At 40.6% G+C, this 14,912-nt stretch overlaps 1 protein-coding gene across 2 annotated transcripts in view; it reads right to left on the bottom strand.

Moving 5' to 3' along the window:
* The window catches only part of cdin1 (CDAN1 interacting nuclease 1), a 153,570-nt gene extending 149,173 nt beyond the window's left edge, over positions 1-4,397 (bottom strand). Inside the window, exon 1 of one of the 2 annotated variants that reach the window (XM_020529206.2) lies at positions 4,111-4,397. In XM_020529206.2, coding sequence (XP_020384795.2) covers positions 4,111-4,211 — 101 coding nt within the window. In that variant the 5' untranslated portion in view covers positions 4,212-4,397. The remainder of the gene's footprint in view (positions 1-4,110) is intronic. The other variant, XM_048600168.1, reaches the window with a different exon arrangement.
* Positions 4,398-14,912: the final 10,515 nt, after the last annotated feature.

Genomic DNA, 14,912 nt, shown 5'->3' with positions numbered 1-14,912 from the left:
TTTACTTGAGGTCAACACAACACTGATTGATCGCCCTTTCCCATCTCCTCCTGTCCAATCCAGTGTTTGTCTCCGGCCACCACATTTTTCCATATGATCCGAGGTTTCTCTCTTCTCATTTTTTCCGGCAGTCCTCTCTCCACTATTAATTGCCACAATTCCTCTCCCTGCAACAGGCAACCATACCATTTCAAATCTCTTCTCTGCGACTTTCTTCAATGCTTGCACAATCGTCACCAACAAACTGATGCCTCTGTTCCCAAATTGTCCTTTCTCATTACTCAAGACATCGATCGCAGAATCTGTATTCCATTAATACTCAGTCACGTTCCTCTCTCCTCGATTTTGCCAACGTTTCTGCACCATATAGTTAGGCCGATTCTTCCTTTCAATTTCACCAACTCTTTTCTATCAGATATTACTCCATTGTACTTCTTCCCGTTACTCTAACTAGAGCTAATCTATTCCTTAGTTTCCATTTTGTCATTTCCATCTTCCACCACTATTGACACCAGCTATTTGAAACTATACATTTCCTTCACGTCTTCATCCATGATCTTTACACCTGCACTCTGATCCTCTTCTCTCAGATTATCTGACATTCCAGGAATTGGTTTTGCATTTACTGATCTTCACACTCCTGTTTTCCGGTGGTTTCCTCCAGACACTTGGTTATTTTCTCATCATCCCCACCACACAATGGAATGTCATCGCGAACAACATTGGACAAAGCACTTTTTGTCTCACTTCCTCAGTTGAAATGATAAATGATAATCAGAAAAAGGAAGGGGCTCAGCAATGATCTTTAGTGTAATTGAAATTTGACTCGAAACTTTCACTGTCCTGCACACTGCTTCTTAACTCGTCAGGTATTCCTTTCACATACGTATATTTTAACGTCATATGTACTTCTGAGGACAAATCCTCCTCAACACCATATTTAATCAGAGACTCCTTATATTTAAACTATGCCCCTTAGTTCTAGACTCCCCCATGAGGGGAAGCATCCCAAACGTTTACCCTGTTGAACCTCTCTCTGAAACTGATGTGTTTCAGTAAGATGTTCCCATGATTATAAACTTCAATCATGTTTATTGACTAGTAGGAGTTAGAATCATTTTGATGAACTAATGGTGTATTCTGAGCACTCTGATTGGAATATTTAATGATCACTGATGTGTTCATGGCAAGGAATAACACTAGATAAACAGTTCTGTTTGGGAGTGATATTAGCCAGTACAGATTTTAAATAGGGAAACTGACTTACTTCTGGGTGGGAACCTAATTCATCAAGTAGTGAGAAAACCTGTCACTTAACTCAAATCCCACATCCCTGGTACTATTCTAGTAGATCTCTGTAAACTCATGAATGTGAGATGGGTACAAACGCTGTGATTTTTCAGAAATTGGTGGGAATGGGAATGTCGAAGACAGTGGTCACAGGTAAGTACTAAGGCAGCAGCCACATTACCACCACAAGCAGAAAGAAGCACAAGCATGATGTTGAAAGTGCTGCCGGTGCCCAAGGCTCAGCAATTGGACCTTCAGCTACAACCCATCCTTATACCCAGCAGCCAACCCCACCCCTGTACCAGCAGCCATCTCCATATCCAAGGGCCAGTGACCACCCCAATGCCAAGTGACCACACCAATACTCCACAGCCTGCAACTATCTCAAAGTCCACCCCAGCATCATCCTGCAACAAACCCAATATCCAGCTGCCAGCAACTGTCAGCTCCCTACTCCAACAGGAGCCATCAAACACTGCCACACCACCTCACAGCCAACATCAAAAAAACAGGCACCATCAATCCCCAATAGCTTTTCCCCACAGGTGCAAATGCTCCTGTCCTCTAGTTCCTGCAAGAAAACGGCAGTGCAAAACAATTTCAGCATGACAAGATCGCAGCTGGCCTCATGGTTCAGTTTGACACTGTGTGTGTACTCTTCCAGGCTACTCAAGCAAGGCAGAAGGCCCTCTTCCCCGAGGTAGGAGGAAGAGAATTTCCCATCTAACCATGTATGTCTGGATGGAGGTCTGAGGATACCACCAGCTACAGAGTTCTCCCCAACAAGGTCAACAATCTCTGCTCCATAAGGATGAGTGCCAAATGTCATTTCTCTTGGGGAGGAAAAAGCAAATATGATTCATGTCTCCAACTGCACGTGCCATTATTAACACTCTGTCTTTCACACCAAATACATCTACGTGGAATCCCATTTTATGTTCTGTTTGGTGCAATCATTTTGTCTACCTCTCCTGTTGGTCCTGATCATTACGTCGAGCCATCACAGTCACTTTCTACTTTTCGAAGATCTTCTCTCAAAGCCTCCTCACTTTGTCACATATCTAATCAGCTTTCCTGTATTGATCCTCCATCAAAATTGGTCAGCTGGCTCACTTGTTTGCCAATCTTTCTGCATCTAATTATTTTGCATTTATAAATTTTTTTATCATTATCTATTCCCACCATTACTCTAAATCCAACTTTTACTTCTCCAGTCAACTTGTAGTTGTGCTGCTCTTTTCTCCAACATCTGTTCATGGTCTTGGCTTTTCACTGTCTGCATATCTCTTCTGCTGAGCAGGCATAACACATCAGTTCTACACATGAGATAGTAGGAACTGCCGATGCTGGAGAATCTGAGATAACAAGGTGTAGAGCTGGATGAACACAGCAGGCCAAGCAGCATCAGAGGAGCAGGAAGGCTGATGTTTCAGGTCTGGATGTGTCTTCAGTGGAGTAATCAGACAAATGATCTAAAAGATCTCCTGGCACCACTTTGAAAAAGAGCAGTGCAGTTGTTCTCAAACAAACATCACTAAAATAGATTATCTGAGCATGCTAAATTTGCAGGACGACAGCGACACAACTGAGGTATGGGATAAATGGAACTGATCTTTGTGGAATATCATAGATTCATGAGCAAAATTGGCTCACTCTGCGTCATTATGACAATGACTGGAAATATTCAACAGATCAGAAGGCACTGGTCAAGAGAGAAACATGATCAACATTTCAGGTCTGAGAGTTCCCTTGAAAGGTCACCAACCTGACACACTGACTCTATTTCTCTCAGATGCTGACTGATCGATTAATGTTTCTAGCATTTTCTGTTGCTATTTCATATTTTCAGAATCGGCAATACTTTTCTTTTGACTTTTTGACCTATCATTGCATATGGAATCTTGTGATATAGTTGTTACGCAAAGATCACACCTGCCTCACAAATAATAAAATCCTTCATAATAAAACTGAAAGAACTGCGGATGCTGTAAATCAGGAACAAAAACAGAAGTTGCTGGAAAAGCTCAGCAGGTCTGAAACGTTAATTCTGATTTTTTTTTTTCTTCACAGATGCTGCCAGACCTGCTGAGCTTCTCCAGCAACTTCTGTTTTTGTTTGAAATCCTTCATAATCCTGCGGCAAGTAACTCACCTCTTGAGTCCTCAAAGCCTATCCACCATCTGCAAGGCACAAATCAGGAGTGTGATAGAACACTGCCCATTTGCCTGGATAAGTGCACCTCCAACAATACAAGAAGTTTGACACCATCCAGGACAAAGCAGGCTGCTTGGCTGACACCACATCCACAAATATTCACTCCCTCCACCACTGATGGTCATTAAGCTGTGTGTACCATCCACAAGATGCGCTGCAGGACAGCACTTTCCAAACCCACGATCACTTCCATTAAAAAAAAATACAAGGGCAGCAGGCATATGGGAACACCACCAGCTGCAAGTTCCCTCCAAGTCACTCACATTCCTGACTTGGAAATATTCAGCCGTTCCTTCATTGTGACTGGGTCAAAATCCTGGAATTCCCTTCCTATGGGCATTTTGGGTCTACCTACTGCAGCGGTTCAAGATGGCAGCTCACCATCACCTTCTCAAGGGCAACTAGGGATGGGCAATAAATGCTGGATCAGCCAGAGATGACCACATGCCATAAATGAATAAAACCCGATTCTGGTGACGAAAACAAAACAGAGACACAAAATGCTGCCAGCTCTATGTATTGGTTTCAGTGTTTGTTGGGGCCCGATGCCCTGAAAGAGAGACAGCTGCAGTGTGTGTGTGGCTATCTGTCTATGTCGTCCCTTACCTGGGGAATTGCTCCATCAGCAGCTTCAGGCCCTGTCTGTTGGGCCGCAGCCTCTCCAGGTAGCGGCTGATCTGACCGTACTGCGCCCGGCTCAGGATCATCCCGGGATGCGCACACACACACTCGGTGCCCAGCACCAAGACATCAACTGATCCAGAAACTGACACTCCAACCGCCGCCGCCTTTCCCGCCGCCGAAAACGAATCTCCGGCCCCGGCAACAGCAACACGAACAACGATTGGCTGAAGAAACCACCGCTCTCCCAGCCTCCCCTCCCCACAGCCGAGGGGTCGGGACCAGGGAGAGAGAAGAGACCGGATTGGTCAATAACCAGGAAGTGGCAGGGCGACAGGGATATACAGAGAAAGAGTGGGATAGAGAGAGAGACAGGGAGAAAAATCGGATAAAGAACGAGAGATGGATATAGAGAGAGTATGAGAGTGGGTTAGAAAGAGAGTGAGAGGAATAGAGAGGGGGGAAAAGAGAAATATGTAGAGAGTGGAAGCAAAAGCATTTTCATTAGCCTGAGCCATGAAACAGCGATAAAACCATAATCTTATTTCTGAACAGACCTTGTGGTTACTTCCCAACAGAAACTGGTAACTAAACAGAATATAATTTAGTTCCTCACCTGTGTAATCAAGTCAAAGTAATTAATTATTGAAAAATAACTCAATCCTATAATCCCTACCTTGAGGTTGAAAAATGCCTTAACATTCGATTTCTCACCTAGTATTAATTGATCATATTCACCCAATGAATTTTATAAGTCACAAAGCCCCAAATAGAATCTTAGGGCAATTCCCGTACAATAATTGTTTATAATCCCCCTTTGACCTGATATAAAACCCTAAACTCTACTTGATCCTACAGTTCCTCCATCACTTGCACCCATTTTTTACATATTCCTTATCTTCTAACACAAACTCCTTTAACTTTATTCCAGGCTCTCGAAACTTGAATTAAGTTTAAACCCAATTATTACAAAACTCGCCTCTCTTGGAAGTATGTGTTAATGCCTTGATAATTTAAACATTTCACCTTGTACTGATCAGTCATGCTATTCTCATGTAGCTAAACATGTTGGAAATCTGTTCTTCAGTGCCATGCATTTCCACATGTTTGTTAGTCCATATATTATGACGCACTAGTCCGACCACAATTGCACACTTGCTTTGGAATTCCAATATCATGTTAATCTTTCTGAACTTCACATGATCATATTGAAAATTGTGCGTGAGAGTCAAATTTTTGTTTACCACCCACATGGTATCATACATTGGATGATGATCAGTACATTAACTGCAGTTCAGTTGTCTTAAGATATTGTCCCAAGAACACTAGAGAAAATGATCAAATTACCAAACTAATTCTCACTTTACTGATTTACATTAAATATATGTAGAACTAGGTTATGCATATAATATTCAATCCCAATTCTTTTATTATGTGTTTTCCCTCCAACTTATCTCCTATCCATCCCTCACTCACAATGAAGTTTACACAATCCACCAATCATTATCCTTTCTCATTCAAATACATTGAAGGAACCTCACTTCCACTATAAAAACATATTTAGCTCCCCAAGAATCAAACATTCCATCTGTTTTCAGACATTAACATGCCCATTCATTTATTCCTTAGATAATCATTATTGCTTTTGACTTTATCACAACTCTTTGGATCTAAGCTAGTTTAAAACAGAAGCTAGATATCTTTACAACTCAATTAACTCTTACCCCATACTATAAATGAACACTTAATTCTTAGGAAAATTATTGAAACTATTTTTTAAAAAAATTAGGATCTACAGTTTTCTAAAGAACAAGATCTGCCAATATCTTGTCATTTTTGTTGACCCTTCTTTCCTCAGGTTCATAAATTCCAATGTTTCTGAGTGGTGTAATCTGCAAAAATTTCACATCTATTAAAATCTTAATTCCTATTCCATCACTCCAGGTAATCAACAATGATGATAAAAATCATTGTTTATCATGGATTCGCTATAAATCCTCTTACTCAACAACATCCAATGTCTACTTCATAAAAACGTCAAATCGCAAGCCATCAGCATATCAGCACAGACATTTAGAGGAAATTACTCTATACATGTTGCTTATTCTTTCATGTTCCAATTATTTTTTAAATTCAACAAACGGTGTTGTTGGTCAACAATGTTTCATTTATTTCTATGTAAATCATAAGTTTCTTCCTTGATACAAGTCACCCAAACTGTGTATTTTTTTAACTTTTCCTTTATAAATTAAGAGTTATATCTATCCTTTTAAACAGGAATAAAATCACTTTCCCCTTTGACTGCATAGAAGAGCAACTCATATCAATTTCAATTCTTAAATTTCCAAAATAATTATATTCAGCATTTATATTTTTATAAAAATTCAACTGATCAAAGAAAGAAGCATCTACAGTTGCAGGCAATTCTACAACTAATTTACAAACACTTTAAACCACAAAAAATGAATAATAAATCTGAGTCAGTTAAAGTCAACAGTATTTTTTGTAAAGGCTAAGCCTATAGTCCAAACAATCACAACATTGTTATAAACTTATTTCATTGTTAAAGATGTTACAATTCCTTCTCATGTTGTGACTGCATAGCCCATCCATTCAAATAAATTTCATTTGGCTCAAAACCAAATCAATTAGTTTGGTTTATAAAAGAGGAGGAGCTATTTAAATCAGACAAAGGAACCATGGCTTTTCTCCTCATGAACAAATAATACACCTTTTCAAAATTTCAAGCTTTTAATAATCCTTTGTATTTCCAAATTGTCATTTTTTTTCACCTTCAATTTTTAAATCAAGCTATCAAGAACCAGGAAAGTAGTGCAGAAGTCTCCTGAAATGATTTCGCTCACAAATTGGTTTTCCACTTTAGATACTGATGTGGGCAATGGTCTCCCAGAAGAGTACAATGAGCTAAGTCAGTAGTGGCACCACAGATGGTGCAACAGTCCTGGAGAGGAGGTAGAAGAGTGAAAAAGTAGTACTGATAGGGCATTCTTTAGTTAGACTGGTGTAAATGCAAACACAAATGTGACTCCAGGACAGTATGTTGCCTCCTTGATACCATCAGGACATCTTTTGGGCCAGAGTGTACAGCCAGAGGTAATGGTCTATATTGGTACCAACGACTTGGGTAGGAAGGAGGATGAGGTCCTGAAAGCAGATATTTAAGATTTATGGAGGAAATTAAAAAGCAGGATGTCCAAAACAGTAATTATTTTTATTATTCATTCATTGGATTTGGCCATGGCTGGCTGGCCAGCATCTTATTGCCCATGTCTAGCTGCCATTAAGATAGTAATGATGAGCTGCCTTCTTGAACAACTACAGTCCATGTAATATGGGTTGACCCACAATGATGTTAGCGAGAGAGTTCCAGGATTTTGACGCAGCAACATTGAAGGAACGGTGATACATTTCCAAGTCAGGATGGTGAGTGTCTTAGAGGGGAACTTGCAGGTGCTGGCGTTCCCATTTATCTCCTGCTCTTGTCCTTCTAGGTGGAAGTGGTCATGGGTTTGGATGTTGCTGTCTAAGGAGCTTTGGTGGATTTTGGTTGTGCATCATGTAGATAGTACACACATATGCTATTGATTATTGGTGGTGGAAGGAATGTATATGGTGCCAATCAAGACGGCTGCTTTGTCCTGGATAGTACCAAGCTTCTTGAGTGCTGTTGGAGCTGCACGCATCAGGCAAGTGGGGTGTATTCCATCATGTTTATGACTTGTGCCTTGCAGATGGTAGACAGGCTTTGGGTAAGTTACTTGCTAAAATATTCCAAGCCTCTGTATTTATATGATGAGTCCAGTTGAGTTTCTGGTCAGTGGTAACCAAATGAATATTGATAGTGGGCAATTCAGTGATGGTAACACCACTGAATGTCAAGGGACATTCTTATTGGAGATGATTATTGTCTAGCATTTTAATGGCACAAATGTTATTTGCTATTTATGAGCCCAAACGTGGATATTGTCCAGATTTGTTGCATTTGAGCATGGACTGCTTCAGTATCTGAGGAGTCATGAATAGTGCTGAAATTATGCAATCATTGGCGAACAATCTTCTTTCCGACCTTATGATGAAGGGAAGGTCATTGATGAAGTAGCTGAAGATGGTTGGGCTAAGGACACTACCTAAGGAACTCCTGCAGAAACGTCCTGGAGCTAAGATGACTGACCTCCAATAACTACAACCATCTTCCTGTGTGCCAGGTATGACTCCAACCAGCAGAGAGTTTGCCTCCGAATATCCAATGATTCTAGTTTTGCTTGGACTCCTTGATGTCACCCTCGGTCTATTGCAGCCTTGATGGCAAGGTCTGTCACTCTCACCTCACCTAATCTCAGAATTACTCCCTGTTCCATGTGTAAATAAGCATAGAAACAGAACTGAGTATGTGTATCAAAATCTGGTGTAAGAGGGAGGGCATTAGATATATGAGGCATAGGGACTGGTTCTGTGGCGGGTAGGAGCTGAGATGAATGGAGACAGAACTGGGACAAGAATCCTCACAGAGAGATTTACCAGGGTTTTTTTTTCAACAGAGGAATGGGCACCTAAGAGAGCTCAGATTCAGGGGAAGCAAAACTAGTCAATGGAAAAATGCAGACAAAGTAATGGCATGTTTCAATTAGGATCAAAATAAAGTATACGGTTGAATTAAAGCCACAACATTTGCAAACATTTGAATGAACAATTGGAAGTACATGGATATGATTTCGTTGCCATTTCAGTTGTGGCTACAGGGTGACGAGATTAGGAACTGAATACAAAAGGACATTGTCGATTTAAGAGAGACAGACAAAAAAGAAAATGCGGTGGAGACACACTCGTAATAAAGGATGACATTGGTACATTAGTAAAAGCAGATCACTGATTGATGGATCAAGGTGTAGGCTCAATTTGGGTGGATCTAAGAAATAGCAAAGGGAAGTAAAAATTAATGGGAGTTATGTATAGGACTCTAAACTGTCACACTAATGTTACATGTTCTATAATTCAGGAAATTAGAAATATGTGTAACATAGGTAACAGTACAGATAGTTCTCCGATAACACAATAATTGTGTTCTTGTGTGACCTAATGCTATAGAAAATCACCGTTCTGTACCGTAGAAAGTTAACATTATCCAAACAGTGTCCACTATTCATCAATTGCATTATAGCCAATTTGTGTTTAACGAAACACGTGTTGTAGAAAAAATGCTTATAATAATGGGTGACTTCAATTTGCTTATTGACTGCGTTGAGCAGCAGCAAGCTGTAGAGGATTGCTTCCTGGAGTGTATATGAGTTAGACTTCTGGAACAGTATGTTGAGGACCCAACTAGGGATTGGGCTATTTTGCATTTAGTGTTATATAATGAGAAAGGGCTAATTAATAGTCTAGCTGCAAAGGAGCTTTTGGGAAATAGTGATTATAATATGATAGAATTTTACATGAAGTTTGAATGTGGTGTGGCTCATTCTAAAACTAGAGTCTTAAATCTGAGCAAAGGAAACAATGAGGGCATGAGGGGCAAGTTGGCTAGTATGGCCTGAAAACACACTAAAAGATTTGATGGTAGATTTGTGATGGCTCGTATTTAAAGAATGACTACAATGTTTCCAATAAATATACATTCCTGTAAAGCACAAATACTCAAAAGGGAAGGTGAGTCAACAATGCTGAAAGAAAAAAGGTTAGATCAAAAGAAGTACCATATAAGAATACCAGAAAAAGTGATAATCTTGAGGATTGGAGCCATTTATGACCTACCAAAGGAAGGACAAGAGACTGATAAAGCATAGCAAAAGAGATTATGAATGTAAGCGAGCAAGAACTTAAAAGTGCACTGTAAAAGTTTCAATTGATATGTGGCTAGAAAAGAGTTAGCAAGGACAAATGTGGGTCCATTATAGATGGGAAAAGGAAAATTTATAATAGAGAACAGAGATGTTACAGGGAAACTAAACAGTCACTTTGCATTTGTCTTCACGAAAGAAGATACAGAGAATGTCTCACAAATACTCAGTGGCCAAGGGGTCTGTGTAAGGAACAGAAAATAGCGGTAGGAAAAGGTATTTTCCAATTGAGGCTTCTCATTCATACAACATGATCATGTCTGATACTTTATTTCCATACTCTGATTTTCTCCCCATTCTCCTTGGTACCTTTGATGTCTGGAAATTTATTTATTTCTTTTTTAAAAATATATTCAGTGACCTGGCCTTTGCCTACCGTGATAGAGATTTCCACAGAATAACTACCCTCCGAGTGAAAAAAATTTCTCCTCAGCTCAATCCTAAATGGTCTACCCAGCATCCTGACAATGTGACCCCTTTTCCGACCAACAGAAAGGGTCCATCATCTTTGCATTCAGCCTGATTGGCCCTGTCAGTATTTTACATATTTCAATGAGATTCTCTTTCAACCTTCTAAACTTCAGGGAATACTGGCCTGTTAACCTAATTTCTCCTCATATGACAAGGCTGCTCTTCCAGGGATCAGTCTTATGAAACTTCACCCAATTCCTTCTGTGAAAAGTATATATTTTCTTGGGTAAGGAGACCAAACTGTACATGATGTTTCAGCTGAGGTCTCACCAAGGCTCTGTATAGCTGCAATAAGGCTTCCTTGCTCCTGTACTTGGATCCTTTCACAATAAAGGCCAACATACCATTTGACTTCCTAACTGCTTGTTGAACCTGCATGCTTGTTTTTAGTGACTGGTATACAAGGACAACCAAATCTCCTCTTAAATCAACATTTTCTAAACTATCACTGTTTAAGCAAAACTCTGCCATTCTGTTTCTCTTAACTTCACACTTATCCACATTATACCACTTCTGCCTTGTATTTACCCACTCACTCAACTTGTCTAAATTGCCTTGAAGCCTCTTTATGACCATCTTACCACTCACAATTCCTTCTGGTTTTGTGTTATCAGCAAACTTGAAGATATTACGTTTAATTCCCTCATCCAGATCATTGATAAATATTGTGAATATCCATGTCCCAAGCACTGATCTCTGTTGTATCCCTCTAGATACTTTCTTTTCACTCTTTCATTCTGCAAAAGACCCATTTATTTCTACCTTTTATTTCCTGTCCGCTAATCAGTTCTCAAAGCATTCCAATATTTACATCCAATTCCATGTGCTTTGATTTGCACACTCTTATCAAACACTTTTTGAAAATCCAAATACATCATATCCACTGTCCTCCTTTACCTGTTCTACTCGTTATGTTCTTTGAAAAATTTCCAGCAGATTTGTCAACCATGACCTATCTTCTATAATGGATGAGAGGAGCAGGGAAGGTGAGGACCCTCAGACAGACTGTCAACATCATGAAGAAAAGCAGGAGAGGTGAGACAGAAGCAGACAAACCAACAGGAGAGTTGTGTGGGACTCAGGAGAGGAAATAAGGTTAAAAGGAGCAGTAAAAGTAGAGAGGTCCCAGAAGCAGATAGGACAGTGGGAGATCTGTGTGAGACTCGGGAGTGGGAGCAGTGAGAGCTAAGAGATCCTAGAAACAGATAGGATGGTGGGAGAGTTGCTTCAATGAAATCAAAGTGAGATGTCACCTGAGAGCAGGTAGGTAATTGCTGTGGTATTTCTCTTTTGCTTCTTGTTTAAAACCAAAATACAGCTTAAAAAGTTACATTGATAATTAATATTTTAGAACTTCAAAACTAAATTTGAGTTGTAGTTCTGGTTGTTTGTCTGACATAAACAAAAATTAAGATTTTTCTAATTTATACTTAGGTAGATTTAAGGCAAAAGTCCATAATCTATTTAGTGAAGATATGTCTGGGGAGTTTAATCCTTCATTTGCAAATCCTGCACTAAATGGGAAATCATCAATGCTCCTGGAAGTTTGAATGACCATGTGTGCAGATGGTGCTCCAGGCTAGAGTAACTCAAAGATCTGGGTTTTGGAACTTGAGAAGCTGCTGGAGGCAGTATGGGGGATTCATGAGGCTGAGAGGTTTGTGGATAACATGTTTGTGGATGACACGGTCAATCCAGAGATTAAGGACATACAGGTAGAGAGAGACTGTGTGACCACCAGACAGAAAAAGGGGACCAGGGCAGGTAGTGAGGGAATCCCACAAGCACATCTTGCTTGTAAACTAACTTTCCGCCATGAAAAACAGTAAGAGTTACAGTCCCTATGTGGAGGCGATCCAGGACTGAGGACCTGACACAATGGGTTGTTCAGTTACGCTGGGGGAGGGGAATAGACAGGCATCTCTGTGGCAGTAGATCTGATTCCAGGATGGTCGCTTGCCTCCTGGGTGTGCGAAGGTTAAGAATATCATAGAAGGGCCGGAAGGCTTTCTGAAGGGGCAGGGTAAGCAGTCAGAGGTTTGGGACTAATGGCATTGGAAGAAAGAGAAATGATGTCCTGCAAACAAATTGTAGTGAGTTAGGTAGGAAATTAAAAAGCAGGATTTCAAAAGTAGTAATCTCTGGATTATTCTCCCCAGCATGCAGTGAGTATTGGAATAGAAGATGGGGGCACAGTGGCTCAGTGGTTAGCCAGGGACCTGGTCTTGATTCCAGCCTTAGGCGACTGTCTGTGTTTGCACATTCTCCCTATGTCTGCGTGTGTTTCCTCTGGATGCTCTGGTTTCCTCCCACAGTACAACGATGTGCAGGTTAGGTGGACTGACCATGCTAAATTGCCCATAGTGTCGAGGGATATGCAGGCTAGGTGGATTAGCCATGGTAAATGCGCGATTATAGGGATAGGTAGGGAAATGGGTCTGGGCGGGATGTTCATTGGCAGGTCAGTGTGCACCCAATAGGTTGAATGACCTGCTTCCACATTGTAGGGATTCTATGATTCCACGAATAGATTAGATGATTGTGTAACTGAAGAGGTGGTGCAGGAGGAAGGCTTTAGATATTTGAGGCATCAGGATCATTTCTGGGGTAGGTGGGACTGTACAATTTGGAAAGAATACATCTGAACAGGGAATGGGACCAACATTCTTACGGGGAGATTTGCTGTTGGAGGTGGTTTTAAACTAGATTGGCAGTGGGATGGAATCTTGACAAGTAGTTAAAAGGGGAGAGCAACTGAAATTGAATTAAAAACTAAATGCGAGGAAGTGAACCTGGAAGGTAGAGGAAACATAGGATAGAGAGGAAAGTGAGTTTAGCAAGACTTACTGGAATATATTTCAGGGTAAGGAGCCTAAGAACTAAGACAATGAGGTGAGGTCACAGTTTGGCACATGGGAGTGAGACATTAAAGCTATGACTGAGACCTGGCTGAAAGCTGGGCAGGATCGGCAACTCGTTGTTCCTGACAAGATAAGAAAGGGTTAAAACGGAATTGCAAGACTGATCCAGGAATCAATTATAGCAGTGAGGATGGCTAATCTCTTATAAGGATGATCAAACGAGGCCATACAGGTGGAAGTAAAAACCACAAAAGGAACAAACACTGTTGGGAGTGTAATGTAGGTCCCAAAACAGTCAAACAGAGATAGGGGATCAAATATGTACTGACATCAGATAAGTGTTAGAATAATAAGGCAGGAATAGTAGAGGATTTTAATTGCCCAAATTTTAACGAGAATGATTTTAGTGTGCAAGGTGAGAAGGGATCAAAATTCTCCTGCATCCAAGGGAAACTTTTAAGCCAGGATGGAGAAAGTCAAAAAGGGGAGGGGACAGTTCAGGATTTAATATTTGGAAATGAGCCCAGGGGGGTGGAAGCCATATCAGTTTAGGAGCATTTTGGAGATAGTGACTACAACAGTTAAGTTTAGGACAGTCATGGTAAAGGATGTGAAAGGGCTAGGAATAAAAGTTCTGAACTGGGGAAAAACTAATTTCATGAAGATAAAAAGATACAAGTTTGCCTAAGGAAGCAACTACTTGTGAATAAAACTTTGACAGAACAGTGGTAGGCATTCATAGAACATAGAACAGCACAGCACAAGAGCAGGCCCATGATGCTATTCTACACTAATTCCATTTGTCTGCACACAGTTCATATGCCTCTGTTGTCTGCCTGTTCACATGTCTGTCCAAATGCCTCTTAAACTTTACTATCATGTCTGATTCAACCACCTCACCTGGAAGCGTGTTCCAGGCAATTACTAATCTCTGTGTAAAAATTGTTTATCGCACATCACCTCCAAATTTTCTCCCTCTCACCTCAGACCTATGCCCCTAGTAGTTTACACTTCCACCTCGGAAAAGGACTCTGACTATTCACCCTATCCATGTCTCTCATAATTTTATATAACTCTATCAGGTTACCCCTCAGCCTCTGATGCTGTAGCAGAAACAAATCCAAGTTTATCCAACATCTCCTCCATAGGTAATACACTACAATCCAGGCAACATCCTGGTAAACCTCTTCTGCACCCTCTCCTAAGCCTCCACATTCTTTTTATATTGTGGTGACCAGAACTGTACACAGTACTCCAAACATGGCCTTACCAAAATCTTATACAGTTGCAGCGTGATTTGCCAACCTTTATACTCAATGCCCCACCGATGAAGGAAGCATGCCATTTGCTTCTTTACCACCTTATCCACTTGTGTTGCCACTTTCAGGGAACTATGGACTTGAATCACAGGATCCCTCTGTGTTTCAATATTCCTAAGGGTCTGGCCATTTATAGTATTCAAAATGCATAACCTCACACTTGTCCAAATTAAACTCCTTCTCCACCAAGCTTTCCAACTGATCTATATGCTGCTTCACCCTCTGATATCCTTCCTCACTGTCCACAACTCCAGCAATTTTTGTATCATCTGCAAACT

The sequence above is a fragment of the Rhincodon typus genome, chromosome 8 (assembly GCF_021869965.1).
Source record: "Rhincodon typus isolate 14 chromosome 8, sRhiTyp1.1, whole genome shotgun sequence".
Lineage (NCBI taxonomy): Eukaryota > Metazoa > Chordata > Chondrichthyes > Orectolobiformes > Rhincodontidae > Rhincodon > Rhincodon typus.
This window is presented reverse-complemented; position numbering and strand designations above follow the sequence as displayed.